The following is a 22452-nucleotide window of genomic DNA, read 5'->3' as shown; positions in this document are numbered from 1 at the left end:
CATTAAGTACAATTATCCAATATTGTCCATTAGGATATGTCAGACATTGTGCTAAAATGATATGATTCAATCTAATTTTAGCCTCACATGACCCATGGGATAGGTGCTATCAGGTTTACTTTTTAGCTGATGAAACTGTGATTCAGGAAAGCTTAGTAATTTGCCCAAAGATCTCTCAGGTGGACTTTAAGCACAGGTCTACATGATTCCAAACTCGTCCAATATATTTTATCCAGAACCTTGGACTTAGTAAAGTAACTTAGAAATCTGATCACAGCTGCTGTGTGATACTGAATGATTATTTTCCTCTGTGGACCTCTGTTTTCCTATCTTTCAAATAAAGAATTGGAACAGAAACACCTTCAGGTTCCTTTTGGCCCCAAGACAAGAAGCTCTGCTTCTAGGAGACCTTAGCCAGCAGACAGCTGTGGAGTGGTCTGAGGTAGGACATGGCAAAACATGGCCAATTGTCCGAGGAGGAGGTTGGTACTGAGTTGAGGTAGGGTTCAGGTTGGGCTAGGATGGTGGGCAAAGACGAAGCACTGCTAGCATCTGAGAATGGTATTTGATGGGCCTGGAGTGACTGACTTCATGCAAATCATAAGAAATTAATGGCATGTGCAGTCTAAGTGCCTTTCCTCTTTTCTCAAGAGGGATCTATTTCCTACCACATCTGGGGGTGTATTGTGTTTGGAGAAGTTGCTCAAAAAGTGATTGTTGAGTGATGGAGGCAATTAGTCAACATTCAGTAGAACAATGACTTGGAAACTTCTTTCAACAACCCTTAATGCTGCCCAGGCCCTTTCGTCTTGCTAGGCTGACTCATGGCTTGATTCCACACCCTCTGTGGTCCAGAATCTGTGCTTATTTCTTAACTCTTTAGACCTGACTTCTGCTCCTCAGAGTTCCAATGCTGCTAAAGAGAAAGAGTGTGGGATTAGCAACCAACAGTCACTTCCATCTTCAAGTTGGGATGTTCGTGCAAGTGGTTTATTAATCAGAAAAGGAAGGAAGGCCAGGGAAGAGGAGGAAGAGGAGGCTGAGCCAAAGATGTTGATTGATTTTCCCAGATCTTCCCAACAAAGCACCATAGACTCGGTGACTTCAAACAACAGAAACTCAACTGCCTCATTGTTCTGCAGGATAGAAAGTCTGAAAATGAGGCTCTGGCAAGACCGTGCTCCCTTAAAAACTTGTAAGGGAGGATCCTTTTTATTCCAGCTTCTGGAAGCCCCAGGCTTTCCTTGGCTTGTAGCAGTCTGATTCTAATCCGACTCATTCCTCACATGACCAGCTTCCTGTGTGTATCTTTCTTTGCATTCAAATTCCACTTTTAAGGAGACCAGTTGTATTGGGCTAAGGACTCTCATCTTATTTTAGCTTCTTACACCTGCTTTCCAAATAAGGTTACATTCTGCAATACCAAGAATGTCTTCTGTGGGCACACAATTCAACCCAGAATGGTTCGATCTGAGTTGACAGTCCTGGGGAGGGTGGTTCCAGCCTGACCCTGCACAGGAACTCTGAAGTTTGTTACAGCTCAAAGTTATCCTAAGCAGGTGACATAAAGACAGCAAAAAGACATCAGAGGGGATTGGTTGGCAGTTTAGTCTCTAAGTCGTGTCCAACTCTTGTGACCCCATGGACCATAGCCTGCAGGCTCCTCTGCCCATGGGATTCTCCAGGCAAGAATACTGGAGTGGGTTGCCATTTCCTTTTCCAGGGGATCTTCCCAACCCAGGAATCAAACCTGGGTCTCCTGTATTGCAGGCAGATTCTTTACTGATTGAGGGGAACAGGGAACACTAATGTTACCTGCTTCAAGAGGCTGAGTAAGTTTCCTAATGCTCCAATAATGACTTTAAGCCTGACTGCAACAGTGACTAAGGATGTTTAGAGGCTGGGAGCCGGGGAGGGCAGGGAGGAGAGAGCTGGAACGCGAGGGCTCAGGTGGGGTTGGTTTCCTGGCTCTGTGCTCCTTGCCCTACTCCAGCTTCACAATTTCCCCATGGCTCCGTTGCTCTTCCGCAGAGCTGCCCTTTCAAGGTGACATATTCTCTGGCCTTGCTTCTAGACCAGACGCTAGAGTCTCTCATAAAGGCCTAGTATGGGGAAAGGACTCCTTTCCCTCCAATTGTGAGCTTCAAGGACAGAGGCTGTGGGGCTAACCCTAACCCTCTGGGGCTTGTTGTTGTTGTTGTTTTCCTTTTATTTATTTATTTATTTTAAATTAATTTTTATTGGAGTATAGTTGCTTTTGGAGTGGGGAGCTTCCTTGGTGGCTCAGACAGTAAAGAATCTGACTGCAATGCAGGAGACCGGGTTCGATCCGTGGGTCAGAAAGATTCCCCTGGAGAAGGAAGTGTCAGCCCATTCAAGTACTGCTGCCTGGGAAAGCCCATGAACAGAGGAAACTGGTGGGCTACAGTCCATGGACTTGCAAAGAGTTGGACACGACTGAGCAATTTTCGCTTTCCCATTTAGGTCACCACTGAGCACTGAATAGAGTTCCTTTTGCCATAGAGTAGGTTCTCATTAGTTATCTATTTTACACATAGTAATGTATTTGAGCTCCGGGAGTTGGTGATGGACAGGGAGACCTGGCGTGCTGCGATTCACGGGGTCGTAAAGAGTCAGACACGACTGAGCGACTGAACTGAACTGAACTGAATGTATTTGTTATATAGGCATAGTAGAACTTAGTACCCCCTGGCCTCTTATGCCAAATCTCTATACTTGCCTAGGTTTCCAACTTCCAGAGGCATTTTGGCTTTTTTGAGGGACTCCACCTCTTCTTCTGCCCTCATCCAGAACCATCTTTGATGTTAATTTAAACATGCTTCCTGTGGATTCCAATTCTATAGGCTCAGGGGTGTTGCAGGCGGTTAGGAGTAGAAGACGGGAAAGCCACATGCTGTGGTCTTCTGAGCCCCACTCCTTCATGCCCTCCTTCTCCTCCTTCTCTCCCCACATCTCCAGTAGTCCTCTCTTCTGCATATTCAGAACATTTTCAATAAGGGAACTCTCTAATTCTGATTAGATCCCAGGTACTAGACTTGAAGCCACACGTTCAACTTTTCTACTAAAGAACACTGTGGACTGTTCCCCCCTGTCTTTTTGCTAGGTCTGCAGGGAATGCAGTCATTTACCTATTGGTCCACATCTAGGTGCTTCAGTTGGGTGTGTCTATATCCTTCTGCACAGACACAGTTCTTCCTACCTGAAGATGGGATTGCATAGCCAGGTTGTATAGCACCAGTTTAGATAGTTGAAATTAGAAACCATCACCCTGGTATGATTTTAGGGTCACCAGCTTCTAGCTTCCCAGTCACAAAGTTATAGATGCCTGAAATTCTACCTTTAGAGATCTATTCTTTGTCTCAGGCTTACTTTCCTTTTGATTTGCACAGACCCCAGAGATGCCTGGTAATTTTTCTTAGGCATCAACAGTCTAGTAAGGTTCTCTGCTGGCAACAGGCAAATTTGGGGAAGATAACAAAAGGCACTTCATCAAATATTAAGAGTAAGGAAAAGGGATACAATAAAAACATTAAAAACAGCATCCCAGTGGAAGGTGGCAGTGGAGATCCTGAACTTTGACCTTCTTTACACTTTGGGCAGTGAATAGATGTAAATGTGGTTGGTGCATTTGGAGGATGAGTTCGGTGTTGTGAAGCAGTCTTTTCCTCTCCTTTCAGTGTTCCAGTGCATTGAGGCCATGCACACCTGCCTCACTCAGGACCAGCTGGTGGTGGAGTGGCAAAGCTCTGCTCTGGAGGTTGATACATGGATGGTGGAGTGGGTCCCAGACTTGGACTCAAAGCCCTTGGCCATTTCCTGGGAGTCTGTGTCTCATACCAGGAACTGGACAATCCAGCAAGGTAGCCAGTGCGGACCCCACAGGTTCTTGCTATGTAGGATTCACTTTCGTTTTCACCAGTTTTAAAATCCTTAATTTTGGCTTCAAACCTGTAAATTGTAAGTAATAGAATTTGACAGGCTAGGGCAAGCTTAGTGACGTGTGCTTCTTGGCATTTCCCAGCAATGCTGGAAGAATAAGCCGTGAGTATCGGACTAGGCAGCTGACATGCTTCCAGGCGGAAAGCACCATATTTGGTGGTGGACACCCACTATCAGAGAGCTCTTCCCAGATACCATGATCATGTGGATACAATGTGGAAATCATGCGATTGTGTGGAAACACCAGAGTTTGTATCCCATCTGTCCTATTCAGGGTGCCTCCTTCAGTTCTGGCTACATGTTTAGGTTCTAGGGCCCTTCCCCAAGTGACTGATACAGAGAATAGCCTTCTTTTCAAGAAAGTCCCTGCTCCGTATAAGACACATAAGTGAGGCTTTACTCTCCCAGTCCTATCACTCCAACCATTTTTTAATACTTAGTAGCATCTATATGAAGAATTATACTTATGTAGGGATGCAGACAGACAGAAGAGCTAGAACGTATGGTAGCTGAGTTCTCTAGGGTGATATGCTATTGAAAGAAGAATTAAATTTATTCTGTAGTGTTCCCCAAATGATGTAACAAAATCAGTGATGAAGGAGAGCCTGGATCTCTTACTTCTCCCTTCCTGGGTGGCTCCGCCATTTTGTCAGAGTGGTGCAGGTTTGGTTCTAAGAATTAATTTTAACATGTTAGAAACAACATAGATATTAGAGACCATCCAAGTTAACTTCCTTATTTTTCAGATGTGGAGATGATTGAGAAATAAAGTATCTTCTGTAAGTCACAGGTCATAAGTCTTAGTCTAGCATTCCGTCTTCTATGCCATGCTCTGCACCTAACGCTTCTTCCTCCCTCCCTCACTCCTTCTCTCTCTTTCCCTCCCTCTGCCCCCCGGCACCTCCCCTTTCTCTACAGATGAACTGAAACCTTTCTGGTGCTATAATATCTCTGTGTATCCAATGTTGCAAAACCGAGTGGGCGAGCCATATTCCGTTCAGGCTTATGTCAAAGAAGGTGGTACGTATGGACAAGGTTCCATTGGGCAAAGGAAACTCTGGGGCCTGTCCAACATTTACTTAAGGCTGTGAAGGCCTGTAGCTTGTTCACAGTTTCTTTAGTGCTCATCCGTGCTGCACATTTAGCTTGTAATAAGCTATGTATACTTATTACAGTTTGTAGAAGTTGACACAGTTGTGGTCAGAGTATGGAGTCACTGAATTTTAAAGCTGTGGTGGACATTAGAGATCATCAAGTCCAAGTCCCTCATCTCACAAAAGCAAGGCTCAGAGAGGTGAACCAACTTGCCCAAAGTCACAAAGAAACAGCGCTAACATCTCTATAATCAGAAAAGAAAGACCAAGCTAGGGACCCTAAGAGTTAACTGTAACTTGGAGATGCTAAAAAATTATATTTGATTGTATAGCAATAATCAAAGGTTTTATTGGTGAACCACTCAGACTTTAACTTCTACCTTTTTGGAAGTTAACATCTTCCAGATTCAGCCTTAGGAAATACATCCTGTCACTCAACGATAGCTCACGGAAGCATAATCTTCAACTGTTTGATAATAGCTATTACACATATGGATGAAAAAGCTGGGTGCCAAATTAGTGAGAAGTCTATGAGGAAGTACTCTTTCTCTGGTCTTTGACTCTGCTTCTCTTCCTGTTTGAGAGGCATGATTCCAGACAACAGTTTTCTCAAGACAAATTGATTCATCATTTCCCTACTCTGCCCCACCTCCCACCCCCAGCACTGATTACAGTTTGAGGACTGGGCAGAGACTTCGTAGGGGAAGGATGTGCTGGGGTGTGATTCAGTGTTCATTTGTCTCCCTGTCCTATAAAGTTCCATCAGCAGGTCCCGTGACGAAGGTGGAGAACATTGGTGTGAGGACAGTCACAATTACATGGAAGGAGATTCCCAAGCATCAGAGAAATGGTTTCATCAACAATTACACCATATTTTACCAAGCTGAAGATGGAAAGGAATTCTGTAAGTGAGCTTATAGTCAAGCTGAAAGAACCCTGAGCCCCAGATAGATGCTGCAGATAGACCTGCTATTGGGGTAGCTCCTATGGTGGGTGCCCTGCCATTTTGCAGGAATCACTTAACTTCCTTGAGATTCTCTGAAAACAGTGTCAAGGGTGTCCATCTCTTGAGTTTTTAAGAGTTAAATGAGATTGAAATGACTGTACCTGAGAGTCCTGTAGGGACTAGAGAAATTGATGTAATTTGTGCCCATCAGGCTGTGAACAGTGGGCCCCCAGGGAGCTCTTGACCTTTACTCCAGAGTGGGACATGCCTAGATTAAAGGCTAGAGGGGACAGACCCTGTTTGGTGGCACTTGCTTCAGTGCAGGACCCTTTACAATGGCTTCTATTGTCCACTGCCTTTTTCTTGCGTCTACAATATTGCCTGACATCCTCAATTGTGGGCTAGGCCTGAGTTTCTGTTTAGGCTAATTTTTTTTTTTTTTTTTGGTTACGGTAAAATACATATAATGTGCATATAATGTAAATTTTACCACTTCAAACATGTGAAAGTATACAATTTAGTGGCATTAAGTATTAAACATCTGTAATGTTGTAACCATAATACTACTCATTTCCACTCCAAACAGAAACCATGTACCCATTAATCAGTCACTTCCTTACCCTTGTCCCACAGTCTGCGGCAACCACAAAACTCCTTTCTATTTCTATGGGTTTACCTATTCTGGATATTTCATATAAACAGAATCCTACAATATGTGACTTTTTTTTTTTGCCTGGCTTCTTTCACTTAGCATAATGTGTTCAAAATTCATCCATGTTGTAGCATGTATTAGTATGTCATTCCTTTTTATGGCTAAATAATATTTTATTATATCAAGAAACATTTTTTTTAATCCATTTATCAGCTGATAAAACATTTTAGCCACTGTTATTAATGCTGCTATGAACATTGGTGTATAAATATCTGTTTGAATCTCTGCTTTTAATTCTTTGGGGGTATATACTAGAATTAGAATTGCTGGGTCATTTGGGAATTCTAAGTTAACTTACTGAGGGGCCACCAAACTGTTTTCCATAGCAGCTACACCAGTTTAAATTTCCACTAGCAATAAATTAGAGTTCTAATTTCTCTACATCCTTAACAACACTTGTTATTTTTCATTTTTAAAAAGCGTGGCTGTCCTAGTGGGTATAAAATGCTATCTCAATGTGGTTTTTTTTTAAAATGTATTTATTTTTAATTGAAGGATAATTGCTTTACAACATTGTGTTGGTTTCTGTCATATATCAACATGAATCAGCCATATCAACATGAATCAGCCATATCAATGTGATTTTGATTTGCACTTCCATAATAACTAATGATGTAGAGCATCTTTTATATGCGTTTGTTGGCCATTTATATATTTTCTTTAGAGAAAGTCTTCTCAGTCTCTTTGCTCGTTTTTAAGTTGGGCTGTTTGTCATTCAGTTGTTGAGTTGTTAGGGTTTGTTTTTGTTTTTTTTTAAAAAGCATTCTGATTACAAATTCCTTATCAAATGTATGATTTGCAAGTATTTTTTCCCATTCTGTGAGGTTTTCACTCTCTTGATAGTGTCTTTTGATGCACAAAAACTTTGAATTTTGATGAAGTCCAGTTTAATCTTTCTGCTGCTTCTGTGCTGGTGTCATATTTAAGAAGTCATTGTCATATTCAAGGCCATATAGATCTACCCTATGTGGTTTTCTAAGTGTTTTATAGTTTTAACTCTTATATTTAGGTCTTTGATCCATCTTAGTAAGCTAATTTTAATAGAGAGATAGGAGTATTAGATGGCCAAGCTTGGAAGCACAGGTTCCAGTGCTCTTATTTGAACTCCAATAAAGCACAGTTTTCACTTGGGTTTGGCTGTGGTGTTTGACTTCTGTATTTTTCCTTTAGCCAAGACAGTCAACTCCAGCATCCTGCAGTGTGACCTGGAGTCCCTGACACGAAAGACCTCTTACACTGTTTGGGTCATGGCCAGCACCAGTGCTGGGGGAGCTAATGGCCCCGGGATAAGCTTCAAGACATTGTCAATTAGTGAGTACTCTTTTAGTCCCTGGGAATGTCTCCTTGACATTTCCTTTAGGCCAGTCACAGATGGTGTTTGCCAGGGGCAGGGGAAAGCCAAATGAAAGGGCGAAGTAAGAAGAACCATTTGTTGTCTGACTCACTGGCCTTCCAGGAAAGCATATGAGTGATGGGACGGAGAACAGGAAGATTGAGAGCTGAATCTAGAAAGATGGTTCGTTTTGCTTCTTCCTCACGGGTAGCCCCAAATCTTCATAGAGAGAAGGGATCAAGTTAATGCCAACTTCACTGACACTTCAAACCAGCCCCACCTCAAGACTGTCCCCAGTTTACAGTCGTCAATCCCTGTGTGTCAAACAAGGAAAAACCTTGCACCATTGACCCACTTAATGTCATCATTCGTGGAGTCTTTTGAGTAAAAAAGTGCATAATATGTTCTAGTAATCAGATTTTATATTAAAAATGGGAGCAATAAAAATTTAATAAATAAAACAATAATGTAAAATGTGATTCATATGATGCTTGTGGGGCCTATTCAAGAGGGGAAAGAAGATGGGCTGAGAAGGGAGATGAAGGAGAAAGAAGGAAGGCAGATGGGAGAAACAGGTTAATTTTTCTAAGTCTTTGAATGACAGAGATTTGATTGTAAGGATATACTAACACTGTTCTTAAAAATGAAACTTAAAAGTGAAGGAATATTACACAATTTCAATAAAAGCTAGAAACAGTCTAAACATTCTTGGAAGTCCCTTGTTTATTATCATGTTTCCAAGAGAAGAAAAGCAGTTTATGGTTCCAGAAAATGTGGGTATAGTATGTGTTTCTACACAGAAAACATGTTCTTTTTTATTGACTGAAACATTGTCTTTAGGGACTTTTTTTTTGCTATTGCTGTCTAAAATCTTTAAAAATCATGTCATATTTTTACAACACTAGACACAAATTGCGTTATCTGGTGGAATTTCTCTAGGGGTCAACTTGAAGGCAAAAGTCTACCTTGGAGCCTAGAAGTTTTTTACCCTTGGTTCTTATAGATCTCCCTGCTTCTATCTTTGATCCTCTACCATCTGTTTTCCACACAGCAGCCAGAGTTTAAAATCCTAGACCCCTTGCTTAAAAGCCTCCAATGGCTTCTGTTGTATTTTAAATAAAACCCAAACTCCTTCCCATAGCTTTCAGGACACTTCCTCATCTGTCCCTTCCTGATCTCACCTCCCACCACTTCCCAATTATGTTCCCATTTATGCTCCTGCATCTGCTCTTTTTTCTGTCTGGAATGCTTTCCCCAGAATGAACATGGCTCATTCCTTCTTATTATTCACATTAGCTCAAATTTCACTTCTCCCAAGAGCCTTCCTTTGCTACCCTATCTAAAGGTGCTAACTCCTATCCCACTTTACCCTAGTTATTCTCTAATAATAAAAATAATTTTTAAAATACCCATTTTATCTGAAATAATCTTACATTATTTATTGTCTGAATTCTTGTACCAGAATGTAAACTCAATGAGAATAGGGATTCTTGTGTTTCTTGCTGTTTGTTTTATTACTCAGAATAGTGTTTGGCAAATTATAAGTGCTCAGAAAATGTTTATTAAATGAATGAAACTGGAGGATGAACCTGGGGAACATAATTTCAGTCAGTATTATTCAGGGAGAGGAGAAATGGAATGAATTTGAATTAAATTGAAAGGAAATTGACAAGGAATATGTTGCTAAAACTACTGGAAGGAAATATTACTCTTTGATTTTTGTCAAGAAAGTAAGGAGCTCAGCCTACTACTAATTTTGTTCTCTTTTTCCCAAAGGTGTCTTTGAGATTTTTCTTGTAACTTCTCTGGTTGGAGGGGGCCTTCTTATTCTCATCCTCCTGACAGTGGCATATGGCATCAAAAAACCCAAGTGAGTTTGGAGACAACAATGCGGGCCCTCAAAAGTGGAAGGCACCATGGGTGGAAGAGGGTGCTCTGCTATTTAGGCATGTTCATTCATGTTTTTGGTTTTTTACCTAGCTACTGAATTTATCATGTGCCTTACACTGTGGTACATTAGAATTCTAACTGGAGCAGAGGACCTCTACCCCCCACAGCCCCATGCACCAGGCCTAGGACTTTTTGAAGCCAGGGAAGTATCAGCTGCCTCACAGGCTTTATCTGCTATGTTCTGCAATTGAGACTAGAGTTGGGGAGAAGATCCTCTCTCTCAGTGTCTAGTGGGGACCACTGGCAGCAGCAAAGGGTCTCCAGGTGGCCAGCTTCTCTTCTAGGTAGAGTAGGGAGCAGGGTGCCCATGGAGTTGGAGCTCTGGCCAGCGCATGCCCAGCATAGACTAGTCCTTGCTAATTACACAGTGTTGGAGGGCTGGCTGAAGGCCATTTGTCCTGCCTGCTCTGGCCACTGTAGGGAAGGAAGCCTGTCTTCAGGGTCTTGTCCTTTCTCTCCCCAGAGAGCCTCATTCTACCCTGAGGGTCATGGGCTCCCTCCCTCTCTCCAGAACTGCACAGTTGTGAGTCTTCTCTGCCAAGCTGAGGTTGTGTGTGCATGTATGCTAAGTCACTTCAGTCGTGTCTGACTCATTGCAACCCTAGAGACCCTAACTAGGGACCATAGCCTGCCAGACTCCTCTGTCTGTGGAATTCTCCAGGCAAGAATACTGGAGTGGGTTGCCATGCCCACCTCCAGGGGATCTTCCCAGCCCAGGGATTGAACCCATGTCTCTAATGTCTCCTGCATTGGTAGGTGGGTTCTTTACCACTGACGCCACCTGGGAAGCCCAAGCTGTGCTTAGTTATGGTCAAACTAAGTCAACCTCAGTTCCCGTGGATTGTAACTGAATCTTCAACACAAATTCTTGTACATTTTGCATATCTAAAAGCTCCCAGGTGGTGACGATGCTGCTGGTTGGGAACCACACTTTGAGAATCACTGCTCTAAAATATGAGTATCTTCTAAGACTTATATTGTTACCTTTCCTGGGGAATAAATCTCAAACAAATGGCTCTGTGATAGTGTGATTCCCGGCACCAGGACCAGGGGGTGGAGATGCGGTGGCAGGAGAGTGGGAAAGAGTAACTTTGTCTGGGGAAAGCTCTCCCTCCATTACGTCCCACAAATGACTTGCAGTTTCGCCACTCTCCTGCCCCTACCGCAAAGCACTTTGTTTTCTCAGTTTCCATCAGGAGGCTGTGAGCTTGCCATTATTCAATAGGGAGTCGTACAATTCCCCATGTGTGTGTGCATGCTCAGTCGTGTCTGATTCTTTGTGACCCATGGACTGTAGCCCACCAGACTCCTCTGTCCATGGAAGTTTCCAGGCAAGAATATTGGAGTGGGCTGCCATTTCCTCCTCCAGGGGATCTTCCCAACTTGAACCTGGGTCTTGTGTCTCCTCCACTAGAAGGCGGGATAGCATTCTTTTGGCTTGGCCATGCAGTACAAGTAAAATGCTTCTTGGACTTACTTTCCATTTTAAAATCTTCTCTCTTATTAGCAAACTGAAGCACCTATGTTGGCCTGATGTTCCCAACCCTGCTGAAAGCAGTATAGCCACGTGGTGTGGAGATGATTTCAAGGTAAACACTCCTGTTTCTATTAAGGAGATTGTGAGCAGGCTGGTTATGGGAGGTGGACAAGATGATGCATGCGGGGAGCAGTCCTGGGCTGAGATTTGCACAGGGTTCACATAAGGGGAACTCAAGGTTTAAATATCCCAGGGAATGGGGCAGGACAAGTGGAATCAGCCTTCCTGGAACAACTTTGACCTCAATCTTTGGACAAGAGGAAAGGGCTTCACCAGGCTCATAGAACCTGGTGTTTGCTGGGCATAGAACTGATCCTTTAAGGGATGCCACAGAAGAAAGGCACTGGCCTTACCTTTAAGGACCTACTGTCCAGTTAGAAAGCAGGAGAGCCCAGCTATAAGGTTGGAGGACATTGAAACAGCAGCCAAGAGCAAATTAATACAGAAACCACCTGGGGACTGCTTATGTGCATTTCTGTCTGAAGGCTAGGGCAGGCTGCATCAAATTGTTTTTCTCAGATTGGAGAAGTTGGCAATGGGTACTCTCGTGAGTTATTCATAATAGAAAGTTTCCTTTCACATACATTTTGAAAGTGAAAACTGTTCTGAAATTTTTAAGGTTTAATTTCCTGGTTAAGTAGAAATAAGCCCAATCAAGTATAACCTTTAAATCCTTATTATTGAAGGACTATTTTCAGTATTCCTTGATGCAGGAATTTTTAGTATTAGCCCTCATTTCAACTCAGAAGACTTCTTTTAACGTGGACATTAAAATTATTTTATTATTTATTTAATTAAATTTTTGTTATTTCTATTTTCTTCTCTCATCATTCATGTATTATCCTATTTAATTTCCTACTGACCAAAAGTTATTAACAGAGTAAATTAATTCATAGGAAGTATTGTTTGATGTCTAAAATGTTTTTTGAATTATCTGCCGCACCCACTTATTAATCACTCTATATATGCCAAGCATTGAACTCGGCACTGGGAATGCAAAGATATCAGACCCTGCCCCTGCCAGGAAGCCATCTTTGATTTTTATGGTGATGTTGGGAAAGTCATTTGTCTTTATGGCTGTGGTTTTTCCATCTGTAACAGTTTTAATTTTGATGCTTCCATTTCCACTGGAATTTTGTGAGCCTATGATTATATGAAAAATAGCTTTGGGCTCCCTAGAAGAAGAAATTATTTGAATATAGTGTGTTCTTCTCAGGAAATGGGCCACTCTTGCCAAGGTCCCATGGAAGGACACCACTTCTGGTCTCTGAGATGAATGTGGCAGACTAGTGCAGAGGTGGGCTTTGGGTGTCCCAAGCCCAGTAGATTTTGGCTACATCATGTGTGGCCCCCATATAACCATTGGAGGCGTGTCTCTCTCACTTTTCCAGGGTAAGCTAAATCTGAAGAAGTTTGACAACTCTGTGTACAGAGAAGAAGACAGGATTCTAAAACCATGTTCTTCACCCAATGGCCTTATTGACAAGTTGGTGGTGAACTTTGAGAATTTTTTGGAAGTGGTTTCCGCTGAGCATCCTGGGAAGGGTTGGGAAAATATCTTGGGAGGGGAAAAGAATGAGTACGTGACCTCCCCAAACAGGCCTTATTGTCCCACTGTTTCAACCGAGATTCCACCCAGAGGGTCCCAGTGCCTGTGTCCTGGGATGCTAGAGGAGACCTGCTCAGAAACCAGAGAGCAGCTTCTCCCTCCCGCCCAAGGCTTTGGGCCAGACCATCTCTGTGAGGAAGGCGCATCAAACCCTTACTTGAAAAATTCAGTGACAACCAGAGAATTTCTTGTGTCTGAAAAACTTCCAGAGCAAATCCAAAAAGAAGTCTAAGTGCTGCTGTGACTTGAATTCCCCTGCGTCTCAGTGTGGCTGACACACAGAGGTAGAAGGTGTGGCTCCAAGAGCTTTCTTGGCATCTTCCCATCCTGCTTGTGTTAGAGAAAGCCTTGCACACCCCCAAACTTGGTTGGTACAGATGTGGAATTCTCTTGAGAAGAAAGGATGGTGATCAGCCCGAGCACCTTGCAGACGAAGAACAATCTTTTGTTGTTATCGTTGTTCAGCTAACAAGCTATCACTGAGGCCCCTGGCAGATGGACTCGGAGGGACAGTAGACACTGAAGGCAGACATATGTGGCCGTCCTGAGGAACTGGGCCTTGGGCACGGCCTCTGCTGGCGCCGCTCCTCACAGCTCCAGGAGAGACTTTCCCTGTTGCCAGAAGACCGTTGTTTAGTTGGCACCTGGGTGACCTGCTGGGAGGCAAGAGGCTTTCCCATCACCTTGACCTCCCCGGCTCTAGGCTCCACTCTGAGGCAGCCCTGGCATCACTTTAGAGTCGCTTTAAATCTCTCTTTCAACACAGAGGCAGAAAGCAGGGTGGCCTTCCAGATGGAGTGCCTGAAACACCTCATTATCCTCATTAAATCTCAAGTGTCTGCAGCAACACCCCACCCAGGACTCTTGCCCTTGGTCACTCCACGCCTGCAGCGGGGGATGGAGGAACAAGGGAGGGCCTCAGCAGGGCGCTGGAGAAGGGACTCTCGCCTGGGCTGGCAGGTCCGCCCCACTGGCCAGGTCATAGCCCAGCCCTGCCAACAGTTTCCGGAGGCCCCTGCTGCCCGTCTGTCTTGTACCCAAGCCTGGGAGTTGAAAGACACTGAAGATGGCGGCGGCTTTTAGACGGGGACTCTGGTGCCTCGTGCTGGCCTGGAGCCCAGGAATGCCTATGGAACACATCCTGCAAAGGCCTCTCCCCAGAAGCAGCTGAGCAGGGCCTGGGCCCATGGAATGCTCAGTAACTGTGCCGCTCCCACGCCGGGGCGCCTCTGCCTTCACCCGGCAAAGCCAGGAGCCCACAGCCTTGACTGGAACCATTAGCCCGAGGGCTGATGGCAGACCCTTGGGAACTTGCGGCTGGCCGTGGGCTCACACCCTGCGCACAGTGACTTGCTGGTGTTGGCGATGGCTTGTCTGGCCATTGCGGGAAGTTGCTGAGAGCCTGGTATGGTGGGGGCAGTGGGGTCCAGTGAGCCCAGCATTTGCCAGATAGAAAGGCTGATGGTATTTTCTCCAAGAGTGGGAAGTCTGTGCTTGTGGTCCACAAGCAGCAATCACAGACTTCACAAGCCACCGACTCGGGTGTGCAAAAACATTGCTTTCCTTTCCTATAACCAAGGTTGATTTCCAGTCCCAGCCCCTGACCTTTAGAAGGAACCACCCCAAGTTAGTGATTCTGAGTTGCCTTGGGTTTGGAGCTCGAGCTCACCTGGGATTTCAATGCCCCGTCCACCCTGGGACTGGCTCTGAGTGCCAGCAGATATTCAGGGGAGTGTGAGGTCTGCTGCCCAACCCCGGGCAGGGACGTGCCCTCTTCCCTGTCCCCTGCCACTTTCCTCCAGTCACTGCATCCTTATTGTGGGCACAAGCAAGGATGCTTTCCCAAAGCTGTCTCCTCATTAAGTCTCCAGTGTCTATAGCACCCCCCAAATTCATCAGGCCTGGTTCACAGAACAGTGACCACTGATAAATCTAGGAAGAAAGGATGCGTGGGGCAGGCGCTGGGGAGCCTATGTTCTCAGAGCAGAAAGGGACCAAATGAAAGGGACTCCAGGCTGTGGTGGGCGCTCTCTGCCCTGATGCCTCCCTCCCCAACCCTGTTGTTATGTGGGCACTTCTGTGAACCCCGTGTCCTCCAGAATCCCAGACAGGCCCTTTCCACCCGCCTCTGATCTCTGAGCTCACAGGAGGCCCTAGGCTGGTACCCCACATTCCTCTCTCTCTCCTGAGAAACACTCTGCTGCCTCCAGCTGAGGGGCAGGGAGTGCCAGTGAGTCCCTGTAGTCTTGTTCTCACGCCCTTTTGAACCTAAAGTCCAAGAATTTGATGATGGGGAGAGGGAAAAGGTCACAAATCGAAGTGGGTTTCAGAGGTGAAGCCATTACCCTTACTCTCCCTCCCTTAACCATTCATTAACACCTGAAGCTTCTGACGAATAGCTGGCAAATACCACACCCTGGGGCTTCCCAGGTGACAATACAGGTAAAGAACCTGCGTGCCAATGCAGGAGACAGGAGAGATGCGGGTTCAATCCCTGGGTCAGGAAGATCCCCTGGAGGAGGGCACAGCAATCCACTCCAGTATTCTTGCCTGGAAAATTCCATGGACGGAGGAGCCTGTCCGGCTGCATGACTGAAGTGACTTTAGCACGCATGCACCACACCCTTGGCCCTTCCTCCGTTTCATTCCCTTTCCCACTTTCCTTCTTGCCTCCTGTCTTCTGCTCCTTTTTTCCCACCATTCCCAGCAGCTTTGCATCTTTTTAAATGCTTCCTTTTTCCCCCTCTCCCATTTCTTGTTTCTTTTCTTTTTATCCTTTTCTCCCCTTTCCATTAGCCCCCTTATAACATCTCCAGATTTACTTTTGCTAGCTTTGAGGGCTAGGACATTTAGGGGCCTCTGTTTTGTTCTAGAAGGCCCAAGGCGGTTTCACAAGAGTCAGTGTTTCCTGCCAGGAAAAGGGGCACATTTCTGAGGCAGCCCGGGAAGCACCCTGCAGCGCCGGCCTGCAGAGCAGATCACAGGCCTGGCCTGGGAGAAGCCAGCGGTGACCTTCCTCCCCTGGAATCCGGTCACGGACTGTCCCTGCTCCAGGGTCCTGCGCTGCCTCTGTGACTGCAGATGGAGAGGGCCATCTGCGTTTTCTTCCTGTTGCTGTCAGAGAGACACTGAGCAGACACAAACAGGAAAACTTGTTTTATCAAGCTCATTAAAAACTGGTAAAATTCTCCTTCGAGTTTTCTAGGGCTCTGGGAACCACGCAAACAGCTACATTAGTGCCCTGTTACTAGCCTTTCTTTTACAGTAATATCAGAAAAAAATTTTTAAAGAATGGCAGAGAAGTGGTTAGTGGTTCAAAAAAGGGAGATGGTACCTTCATTCTTTCTCGGGCAGCTGCAATAAAACGCAGAGTAACAATACCATGTGAGGTGGGGGTCCTGGTGGAGGTGGGGGTTTGAAAGAGGCAGAAGATGGGGAGGTCCCGACACCCCCATGGCTGTTCCTACCTCGTGTGGGGAAAGCCTGTGCTGGCCTGCCCAATCCACCCCCCACCCCCGCCGTTACCCCCCACGCCCCCAATCCCTTCCCTGGGTCTCCAGTGGCTCTTAGCTATTGATGCTGCTGCAGGCATGCTTCAGCCCAGGTCCCTGCCAGCCGGCCCTTGAGCCCAGTCTGGGCTCTGTTTCTGAAGGGCCCATGAGCCAAAAATGATTCTTAACATTTTAAAAGACTAGAAAACAAAATTAAATGAAGAAAACATTTAATGATATGTGAAAATGCTACAGAATTCAGTGTCTACTGCTGAAACTTAGTTGGGACACTGTCACACTCATCTTTGATATATCATCTCCAGCTGCTTTCTGCACACAAAGACAGAAATGAATAGCTGTGACAGAGCTTCTTCCATAGAGCCTCAAGTGGTCACCATCTGGTCCTTTATAGAAAAAGTTTGCTGACCCACCCCTGTGAAGCCCACAGACACAGGCTCAGACTGCACAAAGTGTTTTAACTTTGAAGTATCTGCTAAGGAAAAACAAAATCAGGCTGTGTCATTCTGGACTCCTAATTGGATCGAGACAGCCCTCTTAAAAGGGCACACTGCGGCCCTCACGATCTCTGTCTGCCTCTGCCTGTGGCTAAGCTGGATAGTTGTGGCTATTTAGCACTCACTCCAGTAGTTCTTGACCCAGGTTATTTTGTCTCCCATCCCCGACCGTCAGACATTTGGCAATGCCTGAGGGCACTGCTGGGATTGAGTGGGTAAGAGCCAGCAAAGATGGTGGTCACCCTACAATGCACAGAACAGACCCCGCAACAAAGGGTTATGTGTCTCAAGGCATCAGTGGTGCTGAGGTGAGAAATCCTGACTGAGCTAACCTCTGCCCTGCGCCTACAGCAATGATCACAGGTGCCTCTCAGGGTCCACACATAGCTCTAGGGGGTCTCTCTTTTTAATTTTTTCATAAATTAAATTTTGTTTTGGACTCAACTTCACAACAGCAACAAGAACAAACATCTCAATACCAATTATTTCATTCTTAATTCATTTCTGATATGATCTGTGTCCCTTAAGTGAAATACATTTTCATTTAATTACTGATACATTAATTATTGATTCAGTTGGAGTCTCCCTTTACTGTTACTTATTATTTCATGTATAAAATTTCATATATGAATACAGTTCACAGTGGCCACACCGAACCTCTCAGTGTACCTGCATATCATGGTTTGCTCAGGATTGTTTTAAATGTCCTCCTCATATAAGTAGAAACTTCAATGAACCTTGTTGCACAAAATTTTCTTTTTGCACTTTTGTCCTCACTCCTTGGGTAGAATTGCTGGGTCAAAGTATTATGGTTATTGCATGACTGTGCCCCCCAAACAGCTGCACTGATTTGCAATAGCACCAGACACGGCTGTAAACTGAATTTTGTCTATTTACTGGGTATGGTCAATGAAACTTCATAGTCATTTGTGTTGCTTAAATCATTGTGAAGCAGACCATGAGAAGGGTCATTAGCAGGCTTTTACTGGACACTGGGGTCAGCAGGGGGAGACTTTGCTCAGAAGCTTGAACAGCCCCAGGCCACATTTGCAGACTCGTGGAGGCCGGCCCTGCCCTCCACACTGCTGGGCTGCTCTGTCACAGTACCTGCCCCCTTGCTGCTGAGAAAGGGGGGTGACTCCTGCGGGAGGGCAGCCAGCCAGCCCGAAGGGAGCCACGTGGTGGGGGGTGGGAGCGGGTCCAGGTCCTACCCAGCTTCACCATATGTGTGTGGGGGGGTGTGAAATGCCAGGAGGGTATCCCAAGGCCTGGACTTAGAAATCAAGATGTGCAAACCGGAATGCTGATGTCAGGGAGGAAAGCTGACCCCCTGTACCAGGGAAGCGTTTCTTTGTGGGCTCTGCCTGTCGTCTTTTCCATGGATTGTTCGTATGTCGATATAACATGTAATGCTTCTGCATGAAAGTTCATGTGTGTGAAAAACACGGTTATTGTAATGAGAATAGCTTTTCAGATGCTTTATTGTAAGTGCATTTATATTTTGATTTTTCAAATAATAAAGCTGTAACACCATTTGTATGTAATGCATCAGTTCAGTTCAGTTGCTTAATCGTGTTCCAACTCTTTGCGACCCCATGAATCACAGCACGCCAGGCCTCCCTGTCCATCACCAACTCCCGGAGTTTACTCAAACTCATGCCCATCGAGTTGGTGATGCCATCCAACCATCTCATCCTCTGTCATCCCCTTCTCCTCCTGCCCCCAATCCCTCCCAGCATCAAGGTCTTTTCCGATGAGTCAACTCTTCGCATGAGGTGGCCAAAGTATTGGAGGTAATGCATATACATCCATTTAAAAGTTTTACCCACTCAGATGTTTAAAATGAGACTTCAAAATGTAAAAGACCACCTTTGTTAGACATGAGGGGTGACTGTGGGAAACACCAGAGCTCCAGGTGGCCAGGAAGCAGAGGTAGGCAATTACTCCTGCACGCACACCACCCACCGCGGAGCCAGCCGGGCCTCAGGCAAGAGCCCTGGTTGTCCTCCGACCTGATTCCTCCTCGTGGCAGCGTTTCAAACTCCTTCCAGCTCCTCAAGCTCCCCGGGGTCTCCCCTCACAGCTCCCCTCACGTCAGCAGGTGACGTGGTCCCCACTCACGGAGGCCCGTCTCTCCTGCGAAGGTCAGAGGTGAAGGTGGCCCTGCTTGCATCCATCCCTTCCTTGGCCTCTCCTATACTGTCACCTTCTCCCTCTCCAGCAATTCCTCCCCCTCAGGCCTCTAAACAGGCTTCCAAGAGAAGAGGAAACGCACCTCCGTCTCCACCTCTGCTGTCTGTGACCCCACAGCTCTGCCAAACGTCAGGGTAGAAAGAGCCGCAACCCAGCAGCAGCTTCTCCAAGCAGCTTAAGTCTTTTATTTTTATTTTCGATACTGAGAAGATGGAACTGCTAAAATGTTCTACAGGAATAGAAAGACAGTGCTTTAGGAGCAGACAATTTGGGAACAAAGGCTTCAGACTGGCCTCTTAAGTGTTCACATATAAGGCACATGTGTGCCCACTGTTGTTGGAGAAGCCCTGGGGTGGGGGGATTACCTCAGGTTTTGTTCTGTTCATCACTAAGGTCAATCCTACCTGATGCTTAACGGCACTTACTAAGAGCTTTCTGCGCACTATCCAGCAATTCTCACAATTTGTGTGGTTATCCAACTTACAGAAAGGTGGGTACCATCGATAGGGTAGTGTTGTTCAGTCGCTAAGTCGTGTCTGACACTTTGCAACCCCAGGGACTGCAGCACAGCAGGCTTCCCTGTCCTTCACCGTCAAACTCATGTCCATTGAGTCAGTGATACCACTGAACCACCTCATCCTGTGCCACCCTCTTCTCCTTTTACCTTCAATCTTTGCCAGCAGCAGAGTCTTCTCCAGTGAGTCCTCTCTTCACATCAGGTGTCCAATGCTGGAGCTTCACCTTCAGCATCAGTCTTTCCAATGAATATCCAGAGTTGATTTCCTTTAGGATTGACTGGTTTGATCTCCCTGTAGTCCAAGGGATACACAAGGCTGTGATTCATGAAGGGGTGAAAGGGTAGTGAAAAAAGCGAAAGTGTCAGTTGCTCGTAACTCTTTGTGACCCCATGGACTGTATCTCTCCAGATTCCTCTGTCCATGGAATTCTCCAGGCAAGAATACTACAGTGGGTTGCCATGCCTTCCTCCAGGAGGTTTTCCCAACCCAGGGATCAAACTCCCTGCATTGCAGGCAGATTCTTTACTGTCTGAGCCGCCGGGGAAGCCCAATAGAGTAGTACCATTATCCAATTTACAGACAAGGAAATTGAGCTCAGAGAGGCTTCAGGGACTTGGCCAAGACTGGGCAACTGGGGAATGGTGGGTTGGAACTGGGCCGCTAATTCCCCTGAGCTGCTCTGCCTCTCTGGCCAATAACAAGTTGGCTCCTGAGGTCAGAGAGAGTTAAAGAGGAGTGGATTCTTCAAGGTGTGGAGGTGCCTGCCAGGACCCCGAGATTGGTTTTTGATCCAGGAGTGAGTGGAGGTGGAGGCAGACACCATGTCCCTGTTCTCAGAACAGGGAATGACAAGAAGAGAGAAGACCCAAGGGAGCCTGAGTTTCCGGATGGGCTTGGGATGCTGCAGAAGCAAGACAAGATGCCGCAACAGAGTGATAGACTCTGTGAACACCCTGGGCCCTCAAGCAGGACACAGGGAGGTCTGCTGGAAGAGGGGACTTCCCAGGAGAGTTGAATCAGGGCCCTGCATGTGACCTTCCCTCCCAACCAATTCGCTCTTTCCACTCCTCCCTAATCACTCTTCTGATCTTTGTTTCTCAGACTCCTCTTGGTTGACTTACCATCTGAACCTTGCAGATCCCTGGGGTTGAGTCCCTGGTGGACAGCTTACTCCACAAGCTCTCTGTCATCCACACCCAGGCTTCAGCTGCATCTGTGTCATCCCCAAATTTCCATCTGCACTGACCCCAGGATCTGCATTTCCAATTGCTCATTGGACATCTCCACTTGAAATGAGCATGTCCAAGACAAAGAACGTATATCCCCAACCCACCCCTCCTCTTTCAAACCTTGTTTCTCCATTCTCCTACTTGGACAACCTGAAGTCATTGAAACTCCTTCCTTCCTCGCCACCAGCATCCAGTGGGTCACCGAATTCTTACCTTTTCTCTGCAAAGCTTCTCTCCCCCATAAGCCTTTCTACTCTATTCTCCCAAATCCCATGCCAACCCCTAGCTAGGTCATCTTTGGTCTGGGTCTTTGAGCAGCCTCCTCCCTGGTTTTCCTTGCTGCAACCCTATGGATCCACCTTCCACATGACCTCTAGAATGATTTCTACACAGAGGTCTGGTTCCATCTTTGGCCTGTTTCCTAATCCCCAGTGGAATGGTCCATAGGTAACATCCAAACTCCATATCATAGTAATGGGTGAGGTTCCTTTTAAATTATTTGCTCATGTGCTACACTTTTAAAGAGTTAACAAATATTAGTTTTTTATGGCTTCTGTAACAAATTACCACAAACTTTGTTGTTCAGTTGCTTAGTGGTGTTCGACTCTTTGTGGCCTCGTGGACTCAGCACACCAGGCTTCCCTGTCCTTCACCGTCTCCTGGAGCTTGCTCAAACTCATGTCCATCAAGTCAGTGATGCCATCCAACCATCTCATCCTCTGTCATCCCCTTCTCCTCCTGCCTTCAATCTTTCCCAGCATCAGGATCTTTTCCAATGAGTTGACTCTTCTCATCAGGGGGCCAAGGTATTGGAGCTTCAGCTTCAGCATCAGTCCTTCCAATGAATATTCAGGACTGACTTCCTTTAGGATTGAGTGGTTTGATCTCCTTGTAGTCCACGGGACTCTCAAGAGTCTTCTCCAGCACCATGGTTTGAAGGCATCAATTCTTCAGCACTCAGCTTTTTTTATTGTCCAGTTCTCACATCCGTACATGACTACTGGAAAAACCATAGCTTTGACTAGACGGATGTTTGTCGGCAAAATAATGCCTCTGCTTTTTAATATGCTGTCTAGGTTGGTCACCACAAACTCAGTGCCTTTAGTGACATGAACTTGTTACCTTACAGTTCTGTAGGTTAGAAGTTCAATGTCATCTCACAGGGCTAAAATAAAGGTGCCATCGGGGTTCTGCTCCTTCTGTTTCAATGCCTTTTCCAGCTTCTAGAGGCAGCCTTTGTTCCTTAGCTTGTTGCCACCTCTTCCATCTACAAAGCCAGCACCATTGCATCGCTTTGATGGTTCCTCTGGAGTCCTGTCTCCCTCTTTCCCCTGGGGCTGAGCTCAGTCTGAGGTCTGAAGCACA

At 45.8% G+C, this 22452-nt stretch overlaps 1 protein-coding gene across 1 annotated transcript in view; it reads left to right on the top strand.

Moving 5' to 3' along the window:
• IL31RA (interleukin 31 receptor A) overlaps positions 1-18680 on the top strand; it is a 56775-nt gene extending 38095 nt beyond the window's left edge. The window contains exons 10-16 of the mRNA XM_043887915.1: positions 3699-3881; positions 4879-4980; positions 5812-5958; positions 7883-8023; positions 9822-9915; positions 11503-11584; positions 12924-18680. Coding sequence (XP_043743850.1) covers positions 3699-3881; positions 4879-4980; positions 5812-5958; positions 7883-8023; positions 9822-9915; positions 11503-11584; positions 12924-13373 — 1199 coding nt within the window. The 3' untranslated portion in view covers positions 13374-18680. The remainder of the gene's footprint in view (positions 1-3698; positions 3882-4878; positions 4981-5811; positions 5959-7882; positions 8024-9821; positions 9916-11502; positions 11585-12923) is intronic.
• The last annotated feature ends 3772 nt before the right edge of the window (positions 18681-22452 follow it).

This window comes from Cervus elaphus, chromosome 25 (genome assembly GCF_910594005.1).
Source record: "Cervus elaphus chromosome 25, mCerEla1.1, whole genome shotgun sequence".
In the NCBI taxonomy this organism is placed as follows: Eukaryota; Metazoa; Chordata; class Mammalia; order Artiodactyla; family Cervidae; genus Cervus; species Cervus elaphus.
The sequence above is the reverse complement of the archived record's forward strand: the minus strand, read 5'-3'. Positions and strand labels throughout refer to the sequence as shown.